This window comes from Pseudochaenichthys georgianus, unplaced genomic scaffold (assembly GCF_902827115.2).
Source record: "Pseudochaenichthys georgianus unplaced genomic scaffold, fPseGeo1.2 scaffold_296_arrow_ctg1, whole genome shotgun sequence".
Classification (NCBI taxonomy): domain Eukaryota; kingdom Metazoa; phylum Chordata; class Actinopteri; order Perciformes; family Channichthyidae; genus Pseudochaenichthys; species Pseudochaenichthys georgianus.
The window spans coordinates 426,206-440,725 of record NW_027262957.1 but is presented as its reverse complement, the minus strand read 5'-3'; the positions used below and the strand labels follow the sequence as shown (position 1 = coordinate 440,725).

The 14,520-nt window shown below is 44.7% G+C and overlaps 1 protein-coding gene across 1 annotated transcript in view; it reads right to left on the bottom strand.

Moving 5' to 3' along the window:
- kifc3 (kinesin family member C3) overlaps positions 1–14,520 on the bottom strand; it is a 41,274-nt gene that overhangs the window by 12,594 nt on the left and 14,160 nt on the right. The window contains 8 exon segments of the mRNA XM_071202355.1: positions 675–740; positions 742–937; positions 1,019–1,100; positions 1,508–1,613; positions 4,267–4,332; positions 6,203–6,291; positions 6,746–6,899; positions 8,562–8,698. Coding sequence (XP_071058456.1) covers positions 675–740; positions 742–937; positions 1,019–1,100; positions 1,508–1,613; positions 4,267–4,332; positions 6,203–6,291; positions 6,746–6,899; positions 8,562–8,698 — 896 coding nt within the window.

Genomic DNA, 14,520 nt, shown 5'->3' with positions numbered 1-14,520 from the left:
TGGGGGGGGGGGCTGCGGGCATTATTCACTGGTTTTACACCGGTTTACAGCCGGTTTTTACACCGGTACAGTGTTTACAGCCGGTTTACACTGGTTTACACCGGTTTACAGCCGGTTTACAGCCGGTTTACACCCGGTTTACAGCCGTGTTTACACCCGTTTACAGCCGGTTTACACCGGTTTACAGCCGGTTTACAGCCGGTTTACACTGGTTTACATGGTTTACACCGGTTTACACCGGTTTACACCGGTTTACAGCGGTTTACAGCGGGTTTACACTGGTTTACAGCGGTTTACACCGGTTTACAGCCGGTTTACAGCCGGTTTACAGCCGGTTTACAGCCGGTTTACAGCGGTTTACACTGGTTTACACCGGTTTACAGCCGGTTTACAGCCGGTTTACAGCCGGTTTACACTGGTTTACACCGGTTTACACCGGTTTACAGCGGTTTACAGCGGTTTACATGGTTTACACTGGTTTACACTGGTTACACCGGTTTACACCGGTTTACACCGGTTTACCCGGTTTACTGGGTGTAACTACAGTTTGTCTCTGGCCCCCCCCCGTGTTAACATGATACCGGGTTGTTATTTATGTTTAGTCTCCAGTCTATCAATGCTTTTACTACAGGTTTGAACTAAGTCCCAGTCAGCTGTGCTCCTGCTCTCCTCACCTGGACCCTGGGGGGCGAGGCTGCCTGTCTGGAGAGCTCCTCCTCACACTCGTGCAGCCGGACGGCAGAGCTTCTGCTCGGCCTCCCGCTGCCTCGCCCCCGGCCTCCTCCTGCAGCGGGTCGAGTCCTCCAGCTGCCGGTGCAGGCTCTCCACTCTGGAGCTTCTCTCCAGCAGGTCCCTCTCCAGCTCGGCCAGCCGGCGCTCCCTCTGCCGGGCCTGGCTCTCCCAGCGGGACACCTCCCTGCGCAGAGACCTCCGCATCCTGCAGCACAGAGGGGGGGCGTCACTGAGGACACGTCACTGAGGACACGTCACTGAGGACACGTCACCGAGGACACGTCACCGAGGACACGTCACCGAGGACACGTCCACCGGCCGAGGACACGTCACCGAGGACACCTTCACCACTTCACCGAGGACACTTCCTGAGGACACTTCACTGAGGACACTTCACTGAGGACACTTCACTGAGGACACTTCACTGAGGACACTTCACTTTACCTTATGGATTCCATATTGTAAATGATTGTTTTGTAGCAGCAGGTTGCGAGGGCATGCAGATATACGTGTACATGTATGTGAAGTATATGTAGATAAAGTGTACATATATGAAGTTTACAAAGTACCTGGCAGTGGGTGCTGTGCTCTCTGTGTATATGTATATGCAGTACACAGAGTGTGTATTAGTACCTGGCTGTGGGTGCAGTGGGTGCTGCTCTCTGTGTATATGTATATGCAGTACACAGAGTGTGTATTAGTACCTGGCTGTGGGTGCAGTGGGGGCAGCTCTCTATGTATATGTATATGCGGTACACAGAGTGTGTATTAGTACCTGGCTGTGGGTGCAGTGGGGGCTCCTGCAGGCGTTGAGCTCCTGCTTCAGACGCTGGTTCTCGACCACCAGCAGCTGCAAGCTGCTTCTCCAGGTCCGTCGCCCCCTACAGGACGGAGCAAACCATGTCATTAACCAGATGCTTCTCCAGGTCCGTCGCCCCCCTACAGGACGGAGCAAACCATGTCATTAAACAGCTGCTTCTCCAGGTCCGTCGCCCCCTACAGGACGGAGCAAACCATGTCATTAACCAGCTGCTTCTCCAGGTCCGTCGCCCCCTACAGGACAGAGCAAACCATGTCTTTAAACAGCTGCTTCTCCAGGTCCGTCGCCCCCTACAGGACAGAGCAAACCATGTCTTTAAACAGCTGCTTCTCCAGGTCCGTCGCCCCTACAGGACGGAGCAAACCATGTCATTAACAGCTGCTTTTCCAGGTCCGTCGCCCCCTACAGGACAGAGCAAACCATGTCTTTAAACAGCTGCTTCTCCAGGTCCGTCGCCCCCTACAGGACGGAGCAAACCATGTCATTAAACAGCTGCTTCTCCAGGTCCGTCGCCCCCTACAGGACAGAGCCAAACCATGTCATTAAACAGCTGCTTCTCCAGGGTCCGTCGCCCCCCTACAGGACGGAGCAAACCATGTCATTAACCAGCTGCTTCTCCAGGTCCGTCGCCCCCTACAGGACGGAGAGCAAACCATGTCATTAAACAGCTGCTTCTCCAGGTCCGTCGCCCCCTACAGGACGGAGCAAACCATGTCATTAAACAGCTGCTTCTCCAGGTCCGTCGCCCCCTACAGGACAGAGCAAACCATGTCTTTAAACAGCTGCTTCTCCAGGTCCGTCGCCCCCCTACAGGACAGAGCAAACCATGTCATTAAACAGCTGCTTCTCCAGGTCCGTCGCCCCCTACAGGACGGAGCAAACCATGTCTTTAAACAGCTGCTTCTCCAGGTCCGTCGCCCCCTACAGGACAGAGCAAACCATGTCTTTAAACAGCTGCTTCTCCAGGTCCGTCGCCCCCTACAGGACAGAGCAAACCATGTCTTTAAACAGCTGCTTCTCCAGGTCCGTCGCCCCCTACAGGACGGAGCAAACCATGTCTTTAAACAGCTGCTTCTCCAGGTCCGTCGCCCCCTACAGGACAGAGCAAACCATGTCTTTAAACAGCTGCTTCTCCAGGTCCGTCGCCCCCTACAGGACAGAGCAAACATGTCTTTAACAGCTGCTTCTCCAGGTCCGTCGCCCCCTACAGGACAGAGCAAACCATGTCATTAACCAGCTGCTTCTCCAGGTCCGTCGCCCCCCTACAGGACGGAGCAAACCATGTCATTAAACAGCTGCTTCTCCAGGTCCGTCGCCCCACTACAGGACAGAGCAAACCATGTCTTTAAATAACGTCTATTTAGCAAAACGCAATCTGTTTTTTATACGTTCCCAAATCAGCACACAACAAAGTGTTGACTTCTCCATCTGTTAGTTTCTTACTCACAGCGCGGTGTGACACCTGAACGCACCTCTCTGTCTCTGTGTGTGTGTGTGTGTGTGTGTGTGTGTGTGTGTGTGTGTGTGTTGTGTGTCTGTCTCGTGTGTGTGTGTGTGTGTGTGTGTGTGTGCAGGGCCGTCCGTCAGCATAGGCGAATGCTTAGGGCGCATCAACCCATAGGGGGCGCCGAAAATTGGGGGGGGGAAAGAAGAACTTTTTATTTTTTATTTCATAACAACACAATTTCCCGATTTTGGATCAACAAAGTGCATCTTATTATCTTATACTAACAGAACTACGACTATATTGCGTACAGCGCCCATAAACTATGGCACACCCCCCCCCCCCCAAAATCAAGTTGAACTGCCCCAGCCCCAGTAAAGACCAGAGGTTTATGTGAAATTGTTCTTTTTTTTTGTTGAAATAATGGTAGTGTGCAATTATAGGTTTTAATGTTGTATTTGTGTTAATTTAAAATAAATCAAACTCCAAAAAACCTACACAGCTTCTGTGTGCTTTTATTAACATTGGAATTGACTGTGTAAGCGGCCGCGGGGGGGAGAGCTTTAGAGAGCTCTCTCCTGAAAGACTGAGAGGCTCTGATAACCTCAGCTCAGTGAGGTAAAGGCACACCTTTATATGATCATTATAGTTATCCAAAAAAAAGAGAAAAACAGGTATAAAATACTGACAGTACAAAAAAGTTGTTATTAATAAACAAGAATACAGTTTGAAAGGGGAGTGATTTGTAAAGTATCCATAAAGAAAAGAAAATCTGCTTCCAGTTCTGTTTCATCTGGGTGTTGAGAGATGTATCCATATCTCCTAATGTTGCTCTCAAAGTGCACCAGATTGATGCTTTTAACTTCAATATTAAAAAAATAAATCTTCCCAGGGGAGCATGCCCCCGGACCCCCCTAGAGGAGGTTAGGCCCCCCCCCCCCCACTTAAATCATGTTCAAATGGATAGGAAACTAAATACAGTTGCACACATCTTGTGTCCATATCTTTCTGTGTTGGTGGTCATGCCACAACATGCACGAGTCATAGTAAGTGTCTGCATTTGGGGGGGGGGGGGGCGCCAGCTAAAATCTTGCCTAGGGTAGCAAATTGGTCAGGGCCGGCCCTGTGTGTGTGTGTCTGTCTCTGTGTGTGCGTGTCTGTGTGTGTGTGTCTGTCTCTGTGTGTGTGTGTCTGTCTCTGTGTGTGCGTGTCTGTGTGTGTGTGTCTGTCTCTGTGTGTTCCTCAGGAATGCGGTGCAGCAGGCTCTCACCAGCTCAGAGTGAAGTCTCTCCACCTCCTGCGTCTGATCCACCAGCTTCTCCTCCAGCTCCTCCACCTGCACACACACACACACACACACACACACACACACACACACACACACACACACACACACACACACACACACACACACACACACACACACACACACACACACCACACACACACACACACAACACACACACACACACACACACACACACACACACACACACACACACACCCACACACACACACCACACACACACACACACACACATCACACACACACACACACACACACACACACACACACACACACACACACACACACACACACACACACACACACACACACACACACACACACACACACACACACACACCACACGTCAAAAGTAACTCTTAACTATAAAAGCAAAGCTAACATAACTCGTTGCTCTTCTCTCTTTCAACAGGGCGAAAAAGTCCCTTTTTATATTCAATTTGCAAAATGACACAAATCGAACAGCTTGTTCGTCGATGCAGAAACACATGTTACTTTAAGCATGTATTGAAATTGTGAACCAAAACACGTCCTAACTCAGTTCATAATGCTTGTTCTAGAAATGATTTTATTATATTCTATGTTCCTCATTTCTTCTTCGTTTGGTGCAATCAATACTTTTGTAAAGTGACTCGAAAAGCGCTCCATAAATGAAGTGTATTATGTTTAACAAGATGAGGTACGCAGCGTGGACGTTCCGCGTCCCTCGTCCCTCTGGTCTCAGGCACTTCTGATAGCGCTGACCGGCCGATCAGCGATATCATGAATCTGTCCGAGTGCTTTCACGCAGAGACAGAGACGCTCAGAGACAGAGACGCTCAGAGACAGAGAAGCTCAGAGACAGAGAAGCTCAGAGACAGAGACGCTCAGAGACAGAGACGCTGAGAGACAGAGAAGCTGAGAGACAGAGACGCTCAGAGACAGAGACGCTCAGAGACAGAGACGCTCAGAGACAGAGACGCTCAGAGACAGAGACGCTCAGAGACTGTCCACAGAACCCAGACCGAAGACGGACCGTCTGACCTTTAGTCTGAAGCTCAGCAGAGGGACGTGAGGTGAATCTTCAGAGTTAAAGGTGAAGGACACGCAGGAGCTGCTGATTGGACCAGAGCAAAGGATCTCACAAAGAGAATGTACGATCAGAGCCAACGGCACGAAGAAGTATAACTCCCTCTCTCCGTAGGAGGCGTGGTCTAACTGACTTTCAATCAAGCTCACATTTAACACTTACTCATTTAATTATGAATAATTCGTTATCTGGTATTTGTTCAACGCTAGCTCGAAACATGTCGACAGTTAGGCGCTCTGTGTTTCCAGATCTCTCGTGTGGGCCAATCAGACGCATGCTTCATATCCCCCGGTGTGTTCGTCTGATTTCAGTGTCAGGTTGTGTGTGTTTCAAACTAGCATAGGGTGAGAGTCAGAAACACTGTTCCTATGAGAAGATAACGGTCTCGTTCACATGAATCAAACGTGGGACTCTTGGTTTAAAAATGCCAGAACGAATACACACACCTTTCCCCTTTCCGGTATGATCCATGCTCAAGTGTTAATATCACAAAGAGGGTAGAGGGTATTGATATACGATGAATCTACCCTCTCTGAACATCCAGTCAACATGTGGGGACACCCTGATCAATACTCCCAGAGGTACGTGGGATAAGCCGACACGGCCGCCTTCAGAGGAGCCGCATGTTCGTTATGGCAAAGGTCCAAACATGAACAAAAAAAGATTTTGCTGTAAAATATTTGTACGCAACAATCCGTTGAATAATCTAGACGCATTAAAGTAATGACGGCCGAGCCTCGCTCTGCCTCGGGTAGGGGTTCCTCCATAGAGGACATATTCTCTCACCGGAGGAGAGTCCGAGTCAGAGCTCGATCCGACCGGCAGACCAACCTTTCTTTGCAGCCGCGTAACGAGCTGCTCTTCTTCTGGACTTCTGGAACAATCTGACGGTTTTTCACCGGGCGGCAACACCCTCACACCTACACACACACACACACACACACACACACACACACACACACACACACGATTAATTTCAAACAGGACTGAGAACGATTTTTTTAATTGTTTTAATTGTCTTATCTCCAACGTCAACAATGTCTGTAACTTATCGGACGACTCGGACATGACCATCTATCTGCAACCTCTCGTTTCATTAGAAGGTCTGCGCATCATACATCTCCAACATGTGCTATCTGTACAGCTACGTCTAATGTCTGCAACCTCTCTGATATCCAACGCCTTCAACGTGACCGCAACCCCTGCAACATCTAGCATGCTTGCAACCTCTCTTATTCGCCGTCTCTCATCAGGCCTGCGACCCCAACGTCTTCAGCATCGCCGCTCCCCTGCCATGTCTAGTCTGAAAACTCTCTTCCGTCTGCAACATCTGTAAATCCTGAGCGTCCGTAACAGCTCTGACATCGGTCTCACCGTTGGGCGGGGGTTGCGGTCGCTCCTCCGGCGGCTCTCGGACGCTCGTCTTCTCCTGACCGCTCTGCTGCTGCAGCTGCTGGAGCAGGAGGTGACGAGACACTTCCTCACAGCGAAGACGAGCCTGAAACTCACACACTTTGTCCTGTAGAGTCTGAACACACACACACACACACACACACACACACACACACACACCATTTAGTCGGGATGTCATGTGGCACTACGGAGCTGTCTCTAGGAGGAGGAAGCTGCATGAATCACATCTACATCTGCGGGTGAGTGAAGAGGAGGACTGCAACTAAAGGAGCACAGATAGAGGGGAGGAGGAACTTGTGTCTTTACGTTGGCAGCAGTCCAGCACCAGGTGACCCTCTGCAGACCGGGAGAGACGGGACAACGATGGAGATGACAGAGGAAGCAACAGAGACTTAATGACAGACACGAGGAGAGAGAAGGAAACAGGCTTTGCAGACGATTCAGATCCATTGAAGCAACATTATGACCTTCACCAAGGACGTTAGGTTTGCCTTGTGCCTTCAATTCTAGAGGAATTAGAGTTACAGCTGTGTGTGTGTGTGTGTGTGTGTGTGTGTGTGTGTGTGTGTGTGTTTTTGAACTTGCAGAGTAACTAAAACATCAGGGTGGATCAACAGTGAAGCCTCTGATTAGACGAGCGGGTCGACAGGAGGTTTCCCCCCCGAGGCCAGGTGTCAACAGAGTTTGTGCTGAGTCAGCAGTGAGTCATCAGTTTTCAACTTTTTTGTAATCGTCGACAATAAACAGACATCCATCACGTGCATTACAAACGTGCACTTTATTTTCCTGTTAGACTCTTTCTCGATGAGGCAGCTGCATGTTTCATAGAGTAATACATGTATATCAGAGTATTTGCATAGCTAGTTATTAAAGCAGACCCTCGCTGGTACACCTGTTCATTAACACATGTATCTAATCGGCCAATCACAGGGCAGCAACTCAATACATTTAGGCATGGTGAAGACGACCTGGTGAAGTTCAAACGGAGCATCAGAGCGGGGAAGAAAGTGACTGGTTGTGTGTCTCTAGGGTTACAGACACTGGTCCAGTTCTCTGGGAGCCTTTCTGATGCCAGAGGTCAGAGGAGAAAGGCCAGACTGCGTCATCTCACATACTTGACTTTTTTCAAAATCTCAAAATTCTGACTTTTCTTCTCAGAATAATTACTTTTTTCTCCAAAATCTAAAAGTTCTGACTTTTTTCTAAAGATTCAGACTTTTTCTCAAATGTCTTACTTTTGGTCTTATAATTACTTTTTCCGCCAAATTCTAACTTTTTCTAAAATGCTGAATTTTTCATAAAATCTCTAAATTCTGGCATTTTCAGAAAACCTCAGAATGTTGACTTTTTAAAAACAACAATTCTGACACATTTCCTAAAAATTCTGACTTTCTTCCCAAAAGTCCGATCATAGAAAGGCAACTCTAATAACCACATCGAGGTGTGCAGACGCCCATAACGCAAGAGCGGGTCCAACCCAGTACCGGCAAGTTGTACCTGATAAAGTGAATTCTGGTTTATTCTGATGTCATAATCGCTCAGGTAAAACACATAAGAGTAAGTCTAATATTAACATAGAAACACAACTGAAAAGGTAACGTATTGGCTTCAGTGCCGAGCAGGGGTGTCAAACGCAAGGCCGTATTTGATGTGGCCCGTAAGAGCTCTGAAAGAATATAATACGTTTATTATACGTTCTCCATAAACTACATGTCCCACAATGCATCTGCAATTATTTACTGTTCAGATAAATGACAGTAGTGGATGGTTAGCGCACCTGTATGAGCAGCTGCTGGCTGGGGGCGCTTGTTTCGCTCAGCTCTGCGCTCAGAGAGGGGCGGTGAGAGAGGCTGGGCAGAGACAGGAAGGAGGCGTCGTCTTCACCATCACTCATCAGGAAGTCCAGAGAGCTCGCTGCAACACAGAGGAGGTTCACATCAGGACCGTGAGAGAAGGTGAGCAACCTGCAGACTTTGCTGCTATGGACAGTCCTGCTATAATGCTCAGAATATTGAAGTGACTGTTGTGTTTTTATTTACAGATGTAGCACTCCAGATCGGACTCAAATGGGTGTGTCCCAGTCAAAAGCCCAGCGGATGGCCCCAGCCAGTGGCTGGGGGTGTTGCCAAATTGCTAGTGGGCGTTGCCCAATTTCCCCATTTGTTCAATTACAGGATTTAACCATGAGATGGCGCTTCATTCACAAAATACACAATGGGTGTTGTAGAAACATCAATATTTTAGATCAAATAAAGTATATAGTTTGCTTTATGCAGTATATTTCCTGTAATATTGTACAGTAGATTGAAGTAAATCAACTTATACATTAAGATAAGATAAGATGGACCTTTATTAATCCCGTGGGGAAATTCAGTAGTTCAAACAGCAACAGGGTGAGAGTGAAAAACAGGACAGCACAGATTCACACAGATTAATAAAATCAAAAATAAGATGAGCGATAAAAATAATAATAATGAGAAACTATGAAATAAGAAATGAATAAAACTAAAATGTAATTATCATATCATATATTATAATGTATTGTATTATTAAGTAATATCATACATTAACCCCATTATAGCAGATGCCACATTGAATGGATGCATCAATAATTACAACAAAGTATTTCTAAATACAAGTTGTAAAAATACTTATATGTATTTAATATTAACCCTTTGGAGTCGACCGTGACGCCGGCGTGATCAGATCACATGACCTGTTCAAGCCGGTGCCGCATAAAAACAACAGTCCGGACAACATTGCTGTGTGTTTCTGTCGAAAGTACTGGCTTGAAACTACTGTATATCCCAGTCTTTGTTTCATGCAAAAAGACCCAGTAAACACGGAGATACGGTGATATAAAGTTAATACATTTCAAAAGTATGAAATATGGAAGCACATATTTGAATATCTTCGCCGTATTTGATCATTTTACGAAACGGAAAATACTGGAAACTGTAGATCCTGCTCAACAGGATGTATATGTGTATTTCTGTCGAAAGTACTGGCTTGAAACTATATGCCAGTCTTTGTTTCATGCAAAAATACCCAATAAACACGGACATACGATGATATAAAGTTAATACAGATATATTTCAGAAGTATGAATAATGGAAGCACATATTTTAATATCTTCGCCGTATTTTATCATTTTACGAAACGGAAAATACTGGAAACTGTAGATTCTGCTCAACAGGATGTATTTACCAGGAAGGGGTGAGGTAATCAGGTAAACGGAGTGATACGAAACGAGACGAAAAGGGACGAAGAGGGACGGCGGGAACCGAAGAGAGACGGCGGGAAATGGAGAGAGACGAAGATATACGAAGACAGGCTGCGGGAGACGAAGAGAGGCTGCGGGAGACTGCGATTGAAGTAAAGTGACAAACAAACATTGAGAATTTAGATATAGTTAGATAGATTTAGAGTTTTGAAGACTCAACTATGATGAAGAGAACTCTGAACGTGAGTCAAGCTTTAAGCTTGTTTTTTGACATGGAGGAGGAGGAATCTGTGATGTTGCCCTCTGTGTCGTAGTTGACAGAAACCACTTTGAAGCGTGGCACAGATAAAGACAGAAAAAACATATTGTTGTACATAATGTGTGTATATATATATTTGTATTATATTTATAATAACACTTTTGCCTTATCAGAATGAAATCCCATGCTACCTCAATCAAACTTTCACATTATCATAGTGACATCCCATGTATATATTTCCAGCTTTTAAATGGTTCGTTGTGTATGTTTGTGTTGTGAAAAATAAAATCATTTCAAAATCTGTTTTTACGTTTTTTTTGTGATTTTGGGTCCAAAATGTTCATATAGTAGAAGATCACTGCTCTAAACAAAGTCAAAAATCCTACATCCAAACGAAATAAATATAATTAATTATGATGAATACGTTAAGTCTTGTTCATTGTTTTTCACTTTTATTAAATGTTTGATATTTCCGGTGGAAATGGTGGACTATCGGACATTTAAAATGCAGCATATTTTCACTCTTACACACGGATATTCTCCTTTTGCTGTCATGAGAAATCTACTAAAACAAAGTATGTCATGTATATTTAGTTTTCGTTGATGAGACGAGACGGACTAAGGTGTTAATGGTGGACTATCGGACATTCAAAATGCAGCATATTTCCCCCAAGTGTCTGTCAAAATGCATTTTACGTTTCTAACTTGAAATATCATTATTTCTGCTCTCTTCATAGGAGGGGGGGGGGGAGCTGTGGAATGTAACTCCACACATTTCCGATGGCCAATTAGTTTTTAAACAAAGGGTCCGCAACATACATATAGGACACATGGGGGGTTGGGGCTGGTGAACGGTATAGTCTGCAGCACATCACAGAGGCATTTAAAAGTGAAGACAATACATTCTGGAAATGTTCACATCAGGCACCTTCAAGTTAAACAATACTACTGCTACAGTAAACAATTAACACAGTAAATTATGTGGATTAAATCACATTTATTCGTTAAAAATAAACGAAATGACTCGGTTTGCATTCATAAAGAATGCACAAACGTGTTTAATCGTTAATGTCAGATATGTACTCAGTAAATAGCCTACATTAGTTCCTGCTCAAGATTAGATTCAACTTTATTGTTATTGCACAGATTACAGGTACTGAGACAACGAAATGCAGTTTTAGCTTCTAACCAGGTGCAACAAGCAGTAAAGTGAAAAGTAATGTTCACAATCTACAGAATAAAATATATAATGAATTGAATGATGAATAACAGTGAGGGGTATGAATACACTAGATATCAGCCTGTGAAGCATATGAACAGTGTGTTAATCGTTAATGTCAGATATGTACTAAGTAAATAGCCTACATTAATTTCATGATGGATTAAACCACATTTATTTCGTTAAAAATAAACAAAATGATTAAATGTAGGGTTGAATTGCCCTAATGTGGAACATTTTTGCATTTCAGACTTCGGGAAGATATTGCGACAAGAAGCCGATACAATAAATCAAAATCCAGTAACATTCTGAAATCCCCAGGATGTGTCCTAATCAAACCAAAAAGAGAACATGCAGATATTAAACTCATAAAAGAAATGGTAGACATATTAGTACTCTTAGTGCCAAGTTGTCTCAGACAATCTGTTTTCCTAATGTGGGGACAGTTCTGTGCAAAATGTGGGACACTGAAAAGTCTATATTAAAAGCCTCAGTCACCTTCATTCATGTAATAAAAAAATCTCAGGCCAGTAACACTCAAAGCTACAGTAAATGTGCAATACCATGCTATGTTACTATTTATAATGTTATTGTTGTTACAACAGAATATGTTTTATTTAAATTGAAGTTAAATGCATCAATCTGGTGCACTGAGGGCAAAATTAGTAGATTTGTGGATACGGCTCTCAACACTCATATGAAACAGAACTGTTCTTACAATGTGTGTTGGAAGGTATTAAATTACTATGCATATTTTATTGTGTAAACACACAGCTGATCACCTGAGAGCTGCCGTTTCATTCAGAGCGTTTAAAAAAAACGACGGTCTGATTTCAACAACTCAATGTGTGATTATTATAGCAGTAATATTAGACACTAATAATACTGTACACTATGAACACTGTACATATTATTGTTTGCCCGTGGGATTAGGATGATCGGTAGTGAGAGCCGCTGCATTTTCCTCCGGTCGGATGTGATATAAAACAAAGCGATTATTGTTGTTGTTGTAAACTCACGTGGATTAAATGTAGTGCATTCATTTCAACTCGCGAACATAGATACATTAAATGATCGCGAGGATCACGATCGAACATCGTTTGTTTGACCCTGGATGCATTTCCTGATCTAAAAACATAGCGATGGTTTTGTACTTACGCGGCGTAAATTACGCCAACGTGAATTAAACATTATTTTGTTAAATAAAAACATGGTGATGTTTAGTAAATGATTACATGTCTCTTACTTAAGCACAGAATGTGATCCTATCCGTGACATATGGATCTTAACAAATATCCGCTATATCAGATACCTGTAGATCAGCTGTTTATTTCACATGAGTTCCAGTGTGGCAGCTTTTCACGGCTCCCCCTGGTGGATCCATGATCCATTGCAGCTGGTTTCATTATAATTAAATGTATTTATCAAGGGGGCGTTTCAAGTCCTGCGGGGGGTTTTACTTTTCAGCAGGGGCCCACCCCGTGCCGATCACGGACCCGCACGGGTAGGCGTCTGAAACGAAGCGCTACATCTGTAGGTCTTAATCAAGGTTCAAGGTTCAAGGCTCAAGGTTCAAGGCTCAAAGTTCAAGGTTCAAGGTTCAAGGTTCAAGGCTCAAGGTTCAAGGTTCAAGGTTCAAGGCTCAAGGTTCAAGGTTCAAGGCTCAAGGTTCAAGGTTCAAGGTTCAACGCTCAAGGCTCAAGGCTTTTACTGGGCATGCGTACATAGCTACAGTGTAGTCATGACGATGAACATCTGAGGTCCCAGGCTCCTCCAACAGAGCAACACAATAACACAGATAATAGTGAAAAAATACGAAAAAAGGCAAAGTTGGAGAGGAGCCAGGAGACAATGCACTTGTAACAAAAATGTTGTCTTTGACTGTGTGTATAACTAACTAACTAATATATATATTTATACACAACTTTTTATTTACATTTGTTTTTATATTCGGGATTGTGGGAAATGGTGTTTCGATCTCTCGGTACACACAAACTGGAAGATTGGCAATGAAGTTGACTTTCTGCGGATAATGCATCGTTCTTTTATCTCAATCTCTACATTCTTTGGATATATATCTACAAAATACATTTTTTTGTAATTTCAGGTTATTCTAGTATTGCTGGCCCTCGTTGTTTTACTAAAACCAATGAATTATTGATCAAAATGAATGCGATCAGGTTTGGTTAAACTTTGTCCTATATTTTGTATATTAGTTGTATATATTTTTGTCCGGCCGCATTGAAGAAAACACAAGCGTCGAGAGAAAACAGGAAACAATGGAAGGGTTCGAATCTTTTTCAGGAGGTTTGTGTTTTTTCATGGAGATAAATCGGCAGATCCTTTAAGGTCACGCGGTGCGACCTTAATGAGGAATGACAAAGCGCTGTTTGACGGCGAGTTGCACAGACCCCTGAGGGAAGGAGAAATGTAAGTCCCTTAAGGAGAGCAGATTGGCTGAGACCAGAGAATAACGAGGTCAACGTAAGAGAACACAAGAACCTGAAACACACACGTTGCTCCCGAGTTCACCTGAACGCATCACCACCATGAGAACCACCCGCCCAGACCACAGGTGATAACAGCTGAGTGAGTGAGTGTGTGTGTGTGTGACCAGACAACAGGTGATAACAGCTGAGTGTGTGTGTGTGTGTGTGACCAGACCACAGGTGATAACAGCTGAGTGAGTGAGTGTGTGTGTGTGTGTGTGTGTTTAGGGGGGGTCACACACTTTCTACAAGGCCTCTCCAAATCTCATCAACCTGAGAACAATCTGCACTCTGTGAGAGAAATCTAAGCATTACACAGACGGACCACACACACACACACACACACACACACACACACACACACACACACACACACACACACACACACACACACACACACACACACACACACACACACACCACACACACACACACACACACACACACACACACACACACACACACACACACACACACACACACACACACACACACACACACACACACCACACACACACACACACACACACACACACTACACACACA